This window comes from Alosa pseudoharengus, unplaced genomic scaffold, assembly GCF_046254945.1.
Source record: "Alosa pseudoharengus isolate Yale_2024_CS ecotype anadromous, Long Island Sound unplaced genomic scaffold, YU_APseudo_1.1 YU_APseudo_1.1_scf_14, whole genome shotgun sequence".
Taxonomy (NCBI): Eukaryota; Metazoa; Chordata; class Actinopteri; order Clupeiformes; family Clupeidae; genus Alosa; species Alosa pseudoharengus.
In genome coordinates, this window is record NW_027468609.1 from 8918328 (window position 1) to 8934934 (window position 16607).

General features: G+C 42.7%; 1 protein-coding gene across 1 annotated transcript in view; it reads left to right on the forward strand.

Moving 5' to 3' along the window:
* The window catches only part of dym (dymeclin), a 71916-nt gene that overhangs the window by 4278 nt on the left and 51031 nt on the right, over positions 1-16607 (forward strand). The window contains exons 4-8 of the mRNA XM_076283743.1: positions 1542-1635; positions 4838-4971; positions 5267-5339; positions 14496-14621; positions 15300-15442. Of these exons, the coding sequence (XP_076139858.1) occupies positions 1542-1635; positions 4838-4971; positions 5267-5339; positions 14496-14621; positions 15300-15442 (570 nt within the window). The remainder of the gene's footprint in view (positions 1-1541; positions 1636-4837; positions 4972-5266; positions 5340-14495; positions 14622-15299; positions 15443-16607) is intronic.

Genomic DNA, 16607 nt, shown 5'->3' on the forward strand with positions numbered 1-16607 from the left:
TCAAATTCAGTTGTGTCCAACTCTTTATGTCTGGTGTATTTTGTATTTACTGTGTTATTCCTAATGGGAAGGTTTTTTTTTTTTCACCCATTGTGTTTCTACATTTTCAATTATTATTATTCTTCCACCATGGGAGTCTATGGCAGCCCATAGAACTGTCTGGTAAAAAGTTCTGAAATTTGACATGCTGATTGAGGACAGTCCCATGATTAATTTCACCAATTGTGATGTCGGCACCTCAAACACGCCACAAACTGGTCAAAGTTGGTCGTTCGTTCCTGCACGTAAATTTTGACCCCTTTGCCCGATTTTCAAAAATTAGGTATCTTTGCGTCCTTGGACCAAGCCGAGCGGAAGATAAATTTCCGCCATGATCGATTTTCCACGGAAATGAGCTCATATCTCAGCAACCCTTTCATGTATCAAAACAAATTTTGGCTTGTAACCGTTGATGTGTTTGGAATTAAAACGTTCTAGTGGTGTCTGTTAATACTGTGAGTTCCTAAGGCTGATACATGCCAACTTGTGATGTCAGTGTAATCAATACGGCCGCCATATTGGATTCCATCAAAAATACGGAAACATTTACACAGGTCACAAATTTTGCCTGATCTTTGCAAAACTGGGCACATATGATTTTCAAACCAAGCCTCACAAAAGTCATGTTTTTTTGTCACCATATCTAAAAATGTTCGCCCGTAACAGTCAAATGAAATCGCCAGAGAAGCCACCAAACAGGAAGTGACCTCATATCTCAGCCAATTTTTGGTCATCTGACATGAAATTTGCTATGAGTGCTTGCAGCTATGTAATAGCATCTAGTTCCCATGGCAACTCTGGAGTGCTTGGCCCCTTCATTTTTGCTTGCAGCTATATTTATTATTATTTTTCTTTTGGAAATTATGAAACTTAATTCCCTAATTCAGATTTCTTAGCCAGTTTCAGTTACATATATGAATATGTATTGCAACAATGAATTGCAATATTTTGAGAATTATGTTTACAAATAGTTTACAAATAGTAATATGTGTTAAATCATCAGCTAGGCTAAATATTATTGTAATATTAAATTGGTAGGTCTCTTGGAAATCACAAACCTAAATTGTACCCACGGTTGCATTATGTAAATGTAATCTAAATCAGGTTTATTGGCCAAGTATACAAGGAATTTGGTCTCTGCATTTATCCCATCCGTGAATTAGTGATCACACAGAGCACACAGTGAACACACAGTGAGGTGAAGCACACTAACCTGGAGCAGTGAGCTGCCTTGCTACATCGCAGTGACGGGTTAGGTGCCTTGCTCAAGGGCACTTCAGCCGTTCCCACTGGTCGGGATCGAACCGGCAACCCTTCGGTTCCAAGCCCTAACCAGTAGCCCACAACTGCCCCTTGGAATATTTGAAAATCCCTCAGACTGTTTTTCCCAAATACTGAATTTGTCACTCTGCTTCAACTGTACACTAAAAATGAACTCCTTGTTATTCTAAACTTGTTTTCCTTTTTTCTCTCCTGTCCTCTTTTGCTCTCCTTCTCTTTAGTTGAGAACAATCCCAGGTCTGGGAATTTTGGAGCTCTGGTGAGGATCTTCCTTGCACGAACTAAAGAGTTGAAAATCTCTACAGAATGCCAAGAGTAAGTGGTTGGATTTACATCATCATTGGTATTACATCATCCAGATACAACAGTTGATTAATTTGTGAATCAATTAATTTGCGTCAACATTAGGGGTGTAAAGATTCACCGATACGTATCAGTAACCGATTTGAAAGTTAAAGATGTGAGTTCATCAATATGCGAACCCCTACATTGGTTTTCATGTACTATGAACCGGTCAATAGCCCAGTTTTAAAATGACATATTGGTTGCTATTAAGCAAAGATGCAGCGGAAGACCTAACATTACAAGTATGTTACTTTCAAAATCATAAGACAGACCCTGATTCGCTAACAAATCAACAGAGCATCTGGTAGCTTTCTCCGACTAGGGTAAGTAAGGTCACTGCTACAGTGGCAACAGACTAGTTGCCGAGTTTAGTGAAACGCAGCATGGACTAATAACTGTCTGACTAACGTGTGTGTTGCAATATCCTGATTGTAATCATATATTCAGTCGTAAGCACTAGCCTCTAACCTAGCTGCAACAAACACCCCTTATCTGCATTCTCCTTTCCGCGGGAGTCTCCTCACCGCTCTGGTGCACGTCTCGGGATGTAGGGTAATATTGCCTACCTGTCATTGTTGATGTGTCACTCGCTTCTCACAATGTGTGTTAGTAGCCTCCTTAGTTATGAAAGGTAATCCAGGCACCTTTTCCCACCTAGCAATGGCTACAGCTACACCACAGTTTTAAGCTATTGTGATTGGCTCAGCAGCTAAGTAGAAGGGTGACATGTATAGATCTCTATTAATTGGCCCAGTGATTTCGTTTAGAGACATTTGCCAAAGTTCTTACTTTCAAAATGTTTGTTTAATCTTTCAATCCGCCCAATCAAGTCTTTGTGTCTTTTGGAGAAATTCAGGTATAATATCAGTTCTGGTGTTCCTTGATCTCTGGAGCTGTAGATCACACTGCAGATCATAGAATACTGCTGGACTGGTTAGAAAATTGGGTAGGACTCTCTGAAGAGGTCACTTAATTGGGTCAAGTCTATTTAGAAGGCTGGAGTTACTTTGGCACCATTAGCAGCTACGTATGCATCTTTTTGAGTGGATATGGCATTTGGAATCTCGTAGGGATCAGTTCTTAAATCTATTCTGTTCAATCTCTATAAGCTTCCTTTTTGCCAAATTTTACAAAACCGCATTGATTTATTATAGTTATGGAGTTATGGATTACACTCAGATGACTTCAGCCCAGTAAACTCACTATCAAAGTTTAAAGCAAATAGATGATTTGATAAGTTAAAATGTTCTTCAATTTAATAAGGTCAGAGATGATTGTGCTGGCAACAAATAAAAGACAATCAACATTAGTTGACACGAACACTTTACATTTACATGTATTCATTTAGCAGATGCTTTTATCCAAAGTAACTTACAGAATGAGGAATAACATTCAAGCTGCAGTGCAGAGGACAATTCCTACTGCATCAGTCAACACTATTACTAGAGGATAAAAGAATGCAGACATTATGGGCCCTATCATGACATTCTAAAGTGCATCGTCACTCGTCAAAAGTCTATTCAAATTTAGTAGGATGTCCAGTTCACATTGGGAGGGGTTTCGTTCTCAAAAGTGGAGAGCATTGCGTAACGAGGTGTTCCTAGGTCTTTTAATCAGTCGTATGGGTGTGTTTGGGGCGTAACATCATTTTAAACCAATGAGAATGACATCTGTCATTCCCTTTAACCGCGCAACGCGCGATATGTCAAATAAATGCATCGGTATTTTGGCATTCAACGGCGCATTTGAAGGAGGCTGCTTGCGAGACCGTATGGAATAGTCATTCTTAAACCATGCTTTACTAAAACCTAGCATAGCCTTCACGCATTTGCACTCGTCTATTATTTGAACTCATTGGCAAAGTGAAACTAACTTCACCAAGGAGTCAGTCAACGACAAGACAGTTATATGCAGTTACTTTCACTATTGACTGACAATGGGTTACCATCGAAAAACATAGGCTGGAAAAATCAACACTTACCCTAATGTTGCTCAAATGACTGAATAAAACAACATTTATTCTGCAGGAGTTGCTTATATCTCGTGACAGTGCGTCTTCAGCTGTGCTCCATACGTGTCTCTCGCCTCTCCCCTAATCACTTTTAACCGTCATTACCAATTTGCAAATTATGGTGAATAACTACTCATCATGAGATGTACAGTATTTCGTAATATCTTTATTCTAATTATGTTTCCCATTGTAATCGTGCAATTTAATGCTTTGCATGGACGTGCGCTGGTGTGCGTTCATGAATGATAGAAGGATGGTGCGTGCACCTGCCAATATGACTGTTGACATGCACTCTTAAAATAGCATATGAACAACTCGCCATTGACTTCTGACCAGGTTTAGGTGGTGTATGATAGCGATTTTTAGACAATGCGCCAGTCTCCTCCCTAGGTTGTTAATTGCCACACCCCTGGGCGCAATGCTTAAAAAATAAATGTGCAAAATAACGAATTCAACTTTCCGCGGGTGAATAACGAATATTACGCCATGCGCTGGTGACCCAAAATACAGCCAAAGTACTAGTCACTCACGTGTGGTCGGAGAAGAAGGTGATAGAAGGAGGAGGTAGACAGGGGAAGTGCATGGTAAGTGTGTGTTAGGTGTGTTAGGTGTGTTAGGTGTGTTAGGTGTGTTAGGTTGTAAGAAGTGTTAGGAGAGACGGTATCCTTGGAAGACTTTCTTAAAGATAGAGAGGGATGCCCCTGCTCTGGTGGCATTTGGCAGGTCGTTCCACCATCAGGGGGCTCCAAATGGAAACCGGCTGGGTTGCCGTGTGTAGTGGCGGTAGTGCCAGACGACGTTCCTTGGAGGAGAGCAACGGTCGAGGGGTATCATAAGCCTTTATAAGAGCACTTACGTAGGGAGGAGACCCAGCAATCACTTTGTAAGCAAGCATTAGTGAATTGAATTTGATGCGTTTGGCTAAGGGTGGAGCTCAATGAGCTGCGGGCGGGGTGACGTGCGTTTTTCAGTTGATTAACAACCAGACACACTGCTGCGTTGTAAACCATCTGGACCTTGAATCAAAATCCTAAATTCCTCAGGACTAAAAGGACAGAGCACTATATGCCTGTTCTAAAATCTTTAGCAAACTGGAAAAGGTAGAAACTTTTCTGCTTGTATTCCATATAAGCTTCATACACGTCTCTTTCCTCCATACAGCCAGTTGTTCATCTGGCAGGCCCACAATGCCTTGCTCCTGGTCCGCTGCCTGCTGAAGGTCTTTATTAGGGAAATGAGTGAGGAGGAGCTGCAGCTACAATTCTCTTACCAGGAGAGGGCGCCAGGCTCCTGTGGTAAGTCTACCTGACTGCTAGAAATGTATGTATGGGTATGTCTGTGCAGCTAAAGAGTTGAGAGAGACTGAGGAACCACAGACAGAGTACATATTCTATGGTAAACTTTAATTTGTCCTATTTCCTGTCTGCTTCTTCAGCTGATTCACCGTTATTTTACATAGTTTCAAAAGCATATACTTGTTCATTGAGGACCACAGATCCAAAAAATAAAATTCTAAGTTCTCAACAGGATTTGTTGTTGGCCAGATACAGTCTTTTTGAGCCATAACTTGGTTCTTTTTTGGTGTTCCAGAGCCTGGAGGTGAGGACCTGCTGAAGGAGCTGGTGTGCAATCTTGTCCATCTCATTGTGGAGGTGCCTCTATTGTGAGTATCTCAGAAACTCTCAGGAAAGAGGGGTAGACATAAGTATTTGTTCCAAGATGAGTTTAAAAAAGCATTTACATGAAACAAACCCAGACTGCCCCGCCTCATGCCAGATAATTCCGAGCATTAAGGCCATGTGATGCATGTGGTAGCATGCCAGACATCAGTGGTTGCTCGTCCCTTGCATGCCTCTGTGATGATCGCTATCTACTCCTACCCGTTTGAGCCAATTAACTTCTCTCTGATGCTAATTCAACATATCTACATAATCGTCCCTTTTCAAGCAGGCTGCAAACAAAGCTGTCTTTTACTCCCTTCCTGTCTGCCTGACTCACTCCTTCTCTCGCTCACTCTCAAGTTCTCCCGTTCTGTCTTTTCCTGGCTGCCCCTCTCTCTCTCTCTCTCTCTCTGTGTTTTGCCCCCTTCTCTCATCATGTGTTGTCAGATGTGTGTGTCTGGCCGTGCTTCACACAAGAGGTCTCTAGTGGTCATCTGCTGGAGTAGGGGAGACAGAGAGACATGGAGGAGACTGAATGACTACCCCAGAGAGTCTGACAGGACAGAGGCCCAGAGGAAGAGGACATTCACTGGTTGTCCTGTATCTTGATGTCGCTGCTGGTTGGCTGGGGGCTGCGGGCTTATTGGCTGGCCAGCTCTGGCAAGTTTCATTGGCGCCAGACTGCTGGGCTGGACCAGGATTGTCCGTTTGCACGGGTGTACATTTCAAAGACATTCTTGTCTCCGCAGTCTTCCCATACTCGCTTCTGTGTTCCTGATTCAGTCGAGCCTGTTTGTATTGCTAGAGAGCGTGGAGGGGAGTGGGGAGGTGGGCTTTGTGTTCACAGTGCACTTACACAAGCTTCGCTCAGAGCCTTTGATGTTGGAGCCCTAACCCTCCTGCCCATGCTGTTGATGTTTGAAAGGGGAAGTTCCATGATCTGATTAACACTGATGGCTCTTTAACAGGGCTCAACTATCTATGACTTCTGATCCTGGAACCATTTTTGCTCAGTGGTGAATTTCCTCTCGTGAGTGTGTTGTTGCAGTGAGTAAGATGGTGAGAACGAGGGGTTTGTTGGCGTGAGCTACTTTGCATCTTGACTTGACTATAGCACTGTGGTTGTGAGTGTTCTGGTTGCACACTGTCTGGGGCATTCCTCTCCTACTATGAGCTTTAAGGTCACATCATGTCTGCACTCTTCCTCTTTTATTCCAAATTTCATTTAGCAGATTCGACACAGTCTCACAATTTTTGATTCCCGAACCCGGGCTGACCGACTCAGGTGGTGACATTACCGCTGCTCTAACATTTTGCCTATTAGAAATGAAAGCATTGAGCATTGATTGCCATTTTTTCAAATAACTTAACATGTCTAACCAAACAACCCACCTCAATTAGCACACATTGTGCCTTTTGAAGGAAAAACTGTAATCGGTAATGTTGTCAAAGGGACACTGTCTCTGCGATATGGAGTTCTGTCTATTTCACAGACAGAATTCAATCTACACACTAAATCATGCTGAGTGTAGTTCCAGAGCTAAATGTATGGTTATAGTGCCGAGTAGTGCCTATATGTGGGTAGTGAAATAGTGGAATGACTTAGCATAACAAACTGAGACATCATCCACTGTCAGTTGCTCAGCTGTTCTTTCTAAGGAACACACAAAGATGTTGGGCTTTGTGCCATGCGTTGGTAGCCCCTTGCATCAGCATGACTTTAAAGCAAAATCGGACCATTTCAGAAGATCAGATAATCAAATATTTGGAAGGAGAGAGGGAAGTTTGCATATTTAATCTTAAGTCACACTCATCAGTTTTGACCTTAATCACACCTGCTGACTAAGCTATGGAATAGTCAGTTTTATCATTGAATCTCTTCTGCCATTTCAGGTATGTAATGATTAAATACATGTAAATACTTCTCAAATATATCAACAGAAGCTATGAAGGCAGTTTTGAGAGCTACACTATGGTATGCATCCCTAACCACTCAGGGGAGAATTGTCAGGGACATAATAATGTAGGTCATTCTGACACTTCATGTGAATAAAGTGTATGTGTTATGACAGCATGTTGAGATTGGGTGTGTGTATATATGTGTGTCTACGTTTTCATTGGTTTTGTAATACATTGCAGTAAAGGACATCTTTCCCCTGGTGAGAAGTTGATGGTTGTTGTGGTTATTGGCTGTTGAGGAAATTACAGAGAGATGGGTTTGATGTCCGTGCAGATTTAATCATCTCATTATGGAGGTTCAAGCAGGGCAGAGTGATGGAAAAAGAGAGAGAGACTGAGACTCTGTAGGCTTCTGTGTGTGTGTGTGTGTGTGTGTGTGTGTGTGTGTGTGTGTGTGTGTGTGTGTGTGTGTGTGTGTGTGTGTGTGCGTGTGCGTGTGTGTGGTGGTTGAGGGAGGGAGTGCAGGCAGACATGCTTAGGTGCAGATTGCTTCTCTCACACTCATGAATACAAATGATTCACTCACGACATCAGGAGTCTGTAGGGGGATGTTGTAACCAGGAATGTCCTTGTGGTGTTCCCCGTTCATCATGGAAGGAATATTAAGCCAAGAGTATGACGATGATGATGATAATGATGATGATTGCAATCTCTATATGAGGCAGGTTTAGAGGGAAGTGTGTGTGTGTGTGTGTGTGTGTGTGTGTGTGTGTGTGTGTGTGTGTGTGTGTGTGTGTGTGTGTGTGTGTGTGTTTGTGTGTATGTGTGTTGTACTGGTCGGTAAATTCTGAGGTATTCGTTTTAAGATGATTTCATGGAGTGATTCTGAGATAGAGTAAAGTATCATTGCTTGGAAATCATTCTCTTTTCCTAATTTAGCAATGGAAACATCCGGGAAATTTCTGAATTCTTTCCCTCTCTTACATACACATATTATTGCACTACCTCTCTCTCTCTTTCATACACATATTATTGCACAACCTCTCCCTCTCTTTTATACACATTTCTTGCTCCAGGAATGGAACAGTTGTGTAATTCTGTGTACATTAGCCAAACATTCCCCATTGTGTAGAACTTCAGAACAAGATAGAATGTTTTCAAAGTCTGACACTAGGTTCAGCAAACACCCTCTTGGTACAAACACAGAGATATTCATGATTGTTGTGTTGGCCAACTCAGATAACCAAAGACATAAACTGTTTCAGGCACGTCCTCTGCACTATATGCGGATCTTTGTCAGGCAGATGTCCGACCCTTCGGGTGATTCAGATGTGATGCTTACATGCGGACATTGTGCGGTCATATTAGTGAACGACACCGACGCACATGAACAGGATATCCGCGTGGTTGAACAGGCTGAACGTGGTTGAACAGAATGCATGTTCTTCGCTTTTTTCAGACACAAGCTCATGTACATAATGTCCGACTGCAGTACAAGGAGGGGAGTAGAGAAAGAGCCGGCTAAGTTCGGAGTTTCCAAATGTCCTGTTATGTTGTTCAGATGTAAGACCCAACCGCTTGATATCCGCAGAACATGCAGACTTACACCTATGTCTGAAAACAGCTATTGTTTGGTTTATCAGGGCTTCTGAAGTAATGGTGGGTATTCAGGTGTGATTCAACCAGATTGTGTTTTTTTCTGTTCAGTGGAGGATATTTTTCAGGAGTTGTAAAAGATATTGAAGGGGAAATGGTTGCCTGTAGATATTGTTGATGTGAATGCCTTATTTACTTAATTTCATAATTTCATGGCAAATTAGAGCTTTATACTCTCATCTTCTATTACTGTTTGAGTTTTCTAATCACATTACAAACTAAAGGCCTCTTACAGTCTCTGGACCTTAGAGGATGTAGCTTAAATACACTCAGCAGATATAGTGAGGGGCTAGTCCACTGCCTCCACTGTATAGTTTTATAGTGAGGGTCCAGTCCACTGCAGCTATTAGTAAAGGCAGGGTGCAGAAACACAAGAAAAATCAGTTTCAGCTTTATAGTGAAAGTCTGCTAAAGAAAGTGAAATGCCAAGTGACATCACGGTAGGGGAAAGCAGCAGCAGGGTTGTTGGAACTGAACAGGAAATAGGAGAACAATGCAGACCTTAAGTGTTTTGGGAGATTGCCAAAGAGGAATTGGTGGAGGAGGTCAGGATACCAAACATAAAGTCAGGCAGTTCATTCAACAAGTCACCACCATCATCATGATGAGCAATTCAGTCTGTAAAGGGTGTAAATCAGGGCTATTCAATTAGTTTGTAATGGGGGCCACTTCATGAAAAGCATCACAACTGAGGGGCTGGAGAAATGCGGCTATGAGTAATCACATTAACAGCTGTAGATACAATTAAGTACAACAGCAGCAATATGTGTGTTCAAATGTTGTATTTTGAACATGCATAACAACATCATTAGCCGGTTGTTGGTGGCTGGATTGAAATCTGTGATGACAGATAACGGTAATGGAATCTGTGCTTTGCGCAGTAACTGCTAGGTCCAAGATTTCCAGTGAGTACAAACAGGATTCAAACACTGTTCAGGTGAATTAAATGTGTAATCAGTCGCATATGTAGCTCTTCTGACTTAATAGGCCTACTTGTTACATTTGACGTTCCCATCATTTAAAAGAGATGACCGTGACCTCTAGATTTTGTTTAGCAGTGGGGACAGGCCAGACATAATAGCCTAATAATAATAACATGGGGGTCCGGGGGTGTCTCCCCCGGGATTTTTTTTCTTTTCTTGTTGCTAATCACGCTATTTTAACATGTTTTGAGAGGGACAGGCCCATCTTTTTTCTGACGCACGTCACGTTACCCCATGCATTATAAATCAAATGTCACTGCTTGAATAAATTAGAAACATAACATTTGGCAGACATTCCAACCTGCAAAAAGTCATTTCAGGGAGGTATTACGAAGCCCCCCCCCCCCCAAAAAAAAAAAAAAAAAAAAAAACTTTACCTACTTAAATACAGATTAATATGTTCAATAATGTCTAGTCAGTACACCAAATAAGGAAGGCTTAGATAGAAATTGTGAAAATAAAATATGTAGATTTTGGTAGTTTGGTCTTTTCATGTAGCCTTGGTAACTAGCCATCTAGTATAGGCCTTATTACATTAATACACAGGATTAGATGTTAAAATCCCTTGTGCCAAAATCCAAGGTAAAAACACATTCAGAAGCCCCTGCTCAAGTTTAACTTTAAAAAGCACACTACCCACAAATCCGCCAACAAATGGTCACAAGCACAATGCAAATGACCTATCCAACAGCAGTAGCCTATATAGTATGCGGCATGTCATTGGGGTTATCAAGTGGGCACCCTCATTCACCGATGTTTCGTTAAGTTAGGCCCACGACACCTCATGAAGGCTTAACAGTGAAACCAGCGTCCTGGAGACACTCCCCTCCATGCTACCACCATATTACCACATTGAAATATCCAATACTCAAAATACTCTTAACCAGCCCAGGCATGGTCTAAGTTGGCTAGGTCGGTCCGTCCCGTTGATGTGGACTGAACCATAAACCATAAAGAACCTTAGCCAAGTACCATCACCCTAGGCACAGCCCATCACAAACACAAAACAAATTAGCCAGTTAGCTTAGCCCATTATCTTAGGCCCCATCCCAAACACAAAACAAATTAGCCAGCAGTTAGCAGTTAGCTTACGCCCCATGCTGCCCCATATTACCACAACAAGCATCCAAATACCCTTAACCAACCTAGGCATGGTTTAAGTTGGCTAGGTCGGTCCATCCCGTTGATGTGGACTGAACCATAAACCATAAAGAACCTTAGCCAAGTACCATCAACCTAGGCACAGTCCATCACAAACACAAAACAAATGAGCCAGTTAGCTTACCTTAGCTTGCGCCCCAGGAAGGGTAACTTCTCCTTACCCACCACCAAAACAAATGAGCCAGTTAGCTTACCTTAGCTTACGCCCCAGGAAGGGTAACTTCTCCTTACCCACGACCAAAACAAATGAGCCAGTTAGCTTACCTTAGCTTGCGCCCCAGGAAGGGTAACTTCTCCTTACCCACAACCATTCGCTTGCCCGTTCTGCTGCTAAGGACATGTTACTAACCACCTGCCTTAGACTTCGACCACAAATGCCCAATTCAGACAGCAAGCCAATAGCAGATCTGGCCACAAACCCACGTGCACCGATTTCAATAGGCCTTAATCGTGCACTCCAACCTCGCTTAGCTGCCACCTCTGCTATTTCAGTATATTTAGCTCTCTTCAGCTCATTGGCCACTTCCACTCTGTCTTCCCAAGGAACAGTGAGTTCAATGAAGTAAACTATCTTCTCTGAATCCGACCAATGAATTACGTCAGGACGTAGCTTAGTACTCACTATATGTGGAGGTACCGCCATCTGCTGGCCAAGATCAACCTTCATTTCCCAGCCCGCCCCATTTTTCAACTGGCCGGTTTTACACCTGGCCTTCGCGGAACAAGGTTTATCCCCCTGACGTACAAAGTTAATTTGCCTTACCCCTTTACTAGCTGCTAATGAATTGACTTCTCTTCTTTTATCCTCTATTGCCGCTGCCACACATTTCAATACCTGGTTATGACGCCACGTATACCGCCCCTGGGTGAGACTTACCTTGCATCCTGATAGGATATGGTGGAGACTGCCCACACACGAGCAAAGTATGCATTTATCATCCTCACCAAACCATTGACTTAAATTCTTGGGAGATGGGAGCACATCATATGTAGCACCTAACATAAATCTGATCTTACTAGCTTCCATGCCCCATAGATCTTTCCATTTAATCTGTCTTTTTTCCACCCCTTCCCAGTTCACCCACTGCCCTTGTTTTGCCTGCGACACTGCCTTAGTACATCTTACAGCCTCCTCCTGTCTATGCATTTCCTCCACTACCATTTTCCTCTTTTCTCCTGCAGAAGCCTTACTCCACAAGGGTTTACTTGCACCCACCCCTAGACCCCCCCGCCCGTGCTGCACATGGCCCATTATATCTCTATGCTTCAATGCTGATTGAGCTCGCTTAACTGCCTGCTCTGGGTTCCACTTCCTCCCTGCATTAACTGAGGGTGCAACTTTCCTCACCACTGGGTCCTTGGACTGAGTAAGAGTCAATTCCAATCTAGCCTTAGCACACTTAAATTCCTCTGTCAGACTAGATATTGGCCTTGGTAACTAGCCATCTAGTATAGGCCTGAATAATATGCACATGAATTGACACTTGTTAAACTCACCTCAACAATCATTCAATCATTTGCAATCATTTAACCCGCCATGGGCAATGCTAAAGTCACTGTTACAAACAGTGCAGCGTGCAAGACTAGGCCTATCATTATTTTTTACTCTTATGAGACAATAGCCTACACTTTGAAATGGGTCTTACATTGTTCTTTTTTGAGGCACTGACTCTCCATGACGCTCCTGTTCCTATACACTGAACTGATTAATAAAAGCCCACCTACACTGAAAACTGATTGGTTGATTTAGTGAAACAGGCCAATCGGGATGCTCTCTGTCTTGGATGCGCTCAGGCACACACGCACCCCTCTCTCTCTTCCGTCGTGTGAGTGCTACACTCAGATGCACACGCGGTCTCGCATGCGCGCTCTTGATCGCTCACTATAGATTCCGGGAGATTTTGCCTAATTTGCGGGTGTCAGGGAGTCGCTATCAATATTGGGATGTCTGGTTTAGCCTACTTGGTTTCTGACAGAAATTACGTTTTGTGCCAAGTTCTGCCAACATATTGTAGAAACACAACTACAGCCTTTATTTGGTAAACGGAGGTGAAAATCATCTCCTTTAGGCTACTTTATTTGGTTATTATATACCGGTAGTTTACGATTCACTTTAACCACAAAACGTTTTGCCTTTGCCACATTTACAAATATGCAATTTACCTTCGTTAGGCTATCAGTGATACTTTTTGCTTCGAATCGCAATTGAGTGCGCATTTAATGCAACATGCCACATGATTTCCAAGATGCCTTTAGACAGGCTCATTTCTGACTTCACTAGACTATTATTGCATTTGTTTATGTTGTAAGACGTGAAGAAATGAAGGACATAGCCTAGGCTATGCACAAATTCATCATTCACTAAATGGACACGGAGAGAGTTTTTCTTTCGCTATCTTTGCGAAAGAAATAGCCAAGGTACTATATAGAAATACTTTGAAATTCCCTTTGAGTCAGATCTGCTCCACCTTTCCACCAAGTTTTGCAGAAATTGTGCCTGTGTTTTTTTGCGATATTGTTGACAGAAACTATTTGTGTGGTGCAACCTGTTAAATATTAGTAAGTTCATAAACTCCAGCGTAGTGACAATTTAGGTTGAAACTAAACTAACTTACGTTCAACTTACGTACAAATGTAATGAATTGTAATGTAGTCTAACTTGTGCAGTGGGCTGAGGTGCAGTAGGACTAAAGTGAGCGAGAGATGCAAGAGTGGAGAACAGCTCATGCGCTTGCTAGAGATTACATTTTTTTTAAAGGGCCAGTACAAATGACCTCCGGCCCGCGGGCCGCCAATTGAAGAGCCCTGGACAGGAAGTATATGTTTTGGCTTTTTGCCTTAATTTAGAAAGGACATTGAAGAGCGACAGGAAGTGAGTGAGAGAGAGAAATGGGGTGGGTTCGGGTAATGGCAGCGGGTCTGATTCTGAACCCGGGTCCCTGTGGCCACTTGGACCCGAATGTGGTACAGACGCTGCAGCTGCTTACCGAAGCTCCCCTGGAATTGGTAGCAGTTAACCAGAGTATGAGTCTTAAATCCTTAGCCTGCATTGCACACTGGTCAAAGTTTTTTCTCACTGCTTGCAGGCTGATGTCAGGAAATTGTTTCAGCTTGTGTGTGTTTCTGCCATATTGTTTTCACAGCCAAATAGCTGGCATTGAACCAAAACAAGAACACATGTGTAAGCCGAAATGTTTTTTATCAGTAGATAGTGCTTCCACTCTGTTGCTTCCATGACCTTGGATGATGACCTCTGACCCAGGAAGCGCCACTCTGGAGATGTCAAAACCCCTCGAGACAGTTGTGGCTTCAATAATCTCCTATGAAGCTCCCTTAGTCTCCATCTCTGTTTATGTGTTTTTGGAATTAGTATTGATGTACAGCTTCCTGACTGTATGCTGCTGCCTTAGGAACATTTTGTATGATCTTCCTGTTGCTTGTTTTGTGTTGTGCGTCCAGGGACATCACCTACAGCATCCTGTTTGAGGCCGTGACCACACTGCTTGTGCTGCTGTCCTATCAGCTGTTCAACAAGGAGGTCCTGAGGGATGGCTATGTCTACAAGTGCCTGATGAGTGGCCAGTGGTGAGTTAGCAGGCCGCACCCATGACACTTACCTACTTAACTATAGAGGTTTGTCCGACCAACAGCTGTCAAGTTGTTCCATGGAAAGGTGCACCCAACTTACCTTGAGATTGTGGGGGTGGAGGAAGTACATTGGAACCATTGTTAGGATTCCTGTCACAATCAGGATTCACATTAAAAAAGCTCTCAAATGTCACAGTTTGCAAAGATGCTTCTGTTACTGATGCTGCTGTTACATGAAGTACTGGTAGTTTATTGAATTAAACAGAAATATTGACTTATGATATTTTTTTAATAATTTCTAAAAAATATATATTGTAAAAATATATTTTGTCTTTGTTTCTCTAACCAAGTCTTGAAATGTTGTGTGTCTTATGTCTTGTGTTGCATGTGTTTTTTGCTGATGTATAGTATATTTGAAGAGTGTCTTTTGTGACATAAGCAACAGTTTTACAATCTGTGGTGTACTGTGGTTATGGTCTATCTACTCTGTGGTATATATGGCTTCCTCTGGACACACGGTGCTCAGGGTACCCAAAACCAGCAAACCTGTCAAAATACACACCACACACACACACACACACACACACACACAGACTCTCATCAGTTTAATCTAAACAAGACCTTTTCTGAACCCCAAGATGTCTTCTTCATCTTTGTCTGTGGTGTGTTTGGCAGCCTGGAGCTTACGAGTCGGTTGGTGAAGACGCTGCTGTATAACTTCATCAGGCAGGAGAAGAGCCCCCCACCAGACACACAGCTTTTCCAGTCACAGGCAGAGGGAGGCGGCATCCTTTACGGTCTGGCCTCTGGGGTAGCAAGTGAGTGTGTCCATACTTACAGTTTTTGATGTGTGAGTGTGTGTGTGTGTGGATGTGTGTCTGCTCGTACATGCATGCAGGCGCGCCTGCAGGTGTACGTCCGTACGCACTGTGCGTACCATCAGGCTCAACAACGAGAGAAAATTTCCCTGTGTGTGTGTAATGTGTATTCACACCAAATTGGCCCACCATACCTTCCCAACTATGCACAGTATCCCATTAGCTGCCATCAGGCTATTTACAATTTTCTATTACGTAACTTAGTGAACACTTATCAAAATTAACGCGCACACATTTTGTTTGAGCAGGAGACACAATACACATGCAGGCACGTAGGCTACTTGTTTTCTTTTACTCGGCTATCTATCTATATATGGTTATCAGCACACAATGTTGAGCTAATTCACTAATTCAATACTCATGATGGATCACAAGTTTAAACAACAGAAAGTATGGAGGCAGCAAAGCTAGAGGATTTATTCCAGATGGGCAAGAACAAGGTAGGCAATTGGTGTGCTTGTCAGAACGTTAGACTGCATTACAGCTGTTTAAAGCCAGACGTCAAGAACAAAACAAGGTAACTTTAGCCTGTATAGGGCTGTATCAAGTTGTCCAAATGAATAGGTCATTGTAGACGTTGTTGTTGTATTATTGCATGTGGATGTTGTTATGCTATGTAGGCTAATTCTTTGCTGACCAATGCACGGCTAAACCAGGAAACGGACAAATATTATCCACGCGTATTTTTTTTTGCGGGGGGGAGTCAGGTGTGCGTACCATAGCATTAATTCCTGCAGGCGCCCCTGCATGCATGCATGTTTGCCTGTATCCATATATCCATCATTGCCCCAGTGCTGAGACCAATCCAGTAAGGTTTGCACACAGAATAGTGAGCCCTGCCATGTATTTATCAACATCAACATGAACATGAACATGAACATGGCCCTGCCATAGCAACTCAATGTTGTTACATTAGTATACCGTAGCTGTAAGCAGTCACAGCAAGTTTCAAGATTGGCTGAGATATAAGGTCACATCTTGTTTGGTGGCTTCGCCACCGATTTCAATTGGCTGTTACGGGCAAATGCTTTTGTCAATTGTTCCATAAAGTAATGCACTGATAATACATGATCTGAAGATGGTCTGTGTCAAATTTGGTGAAGAT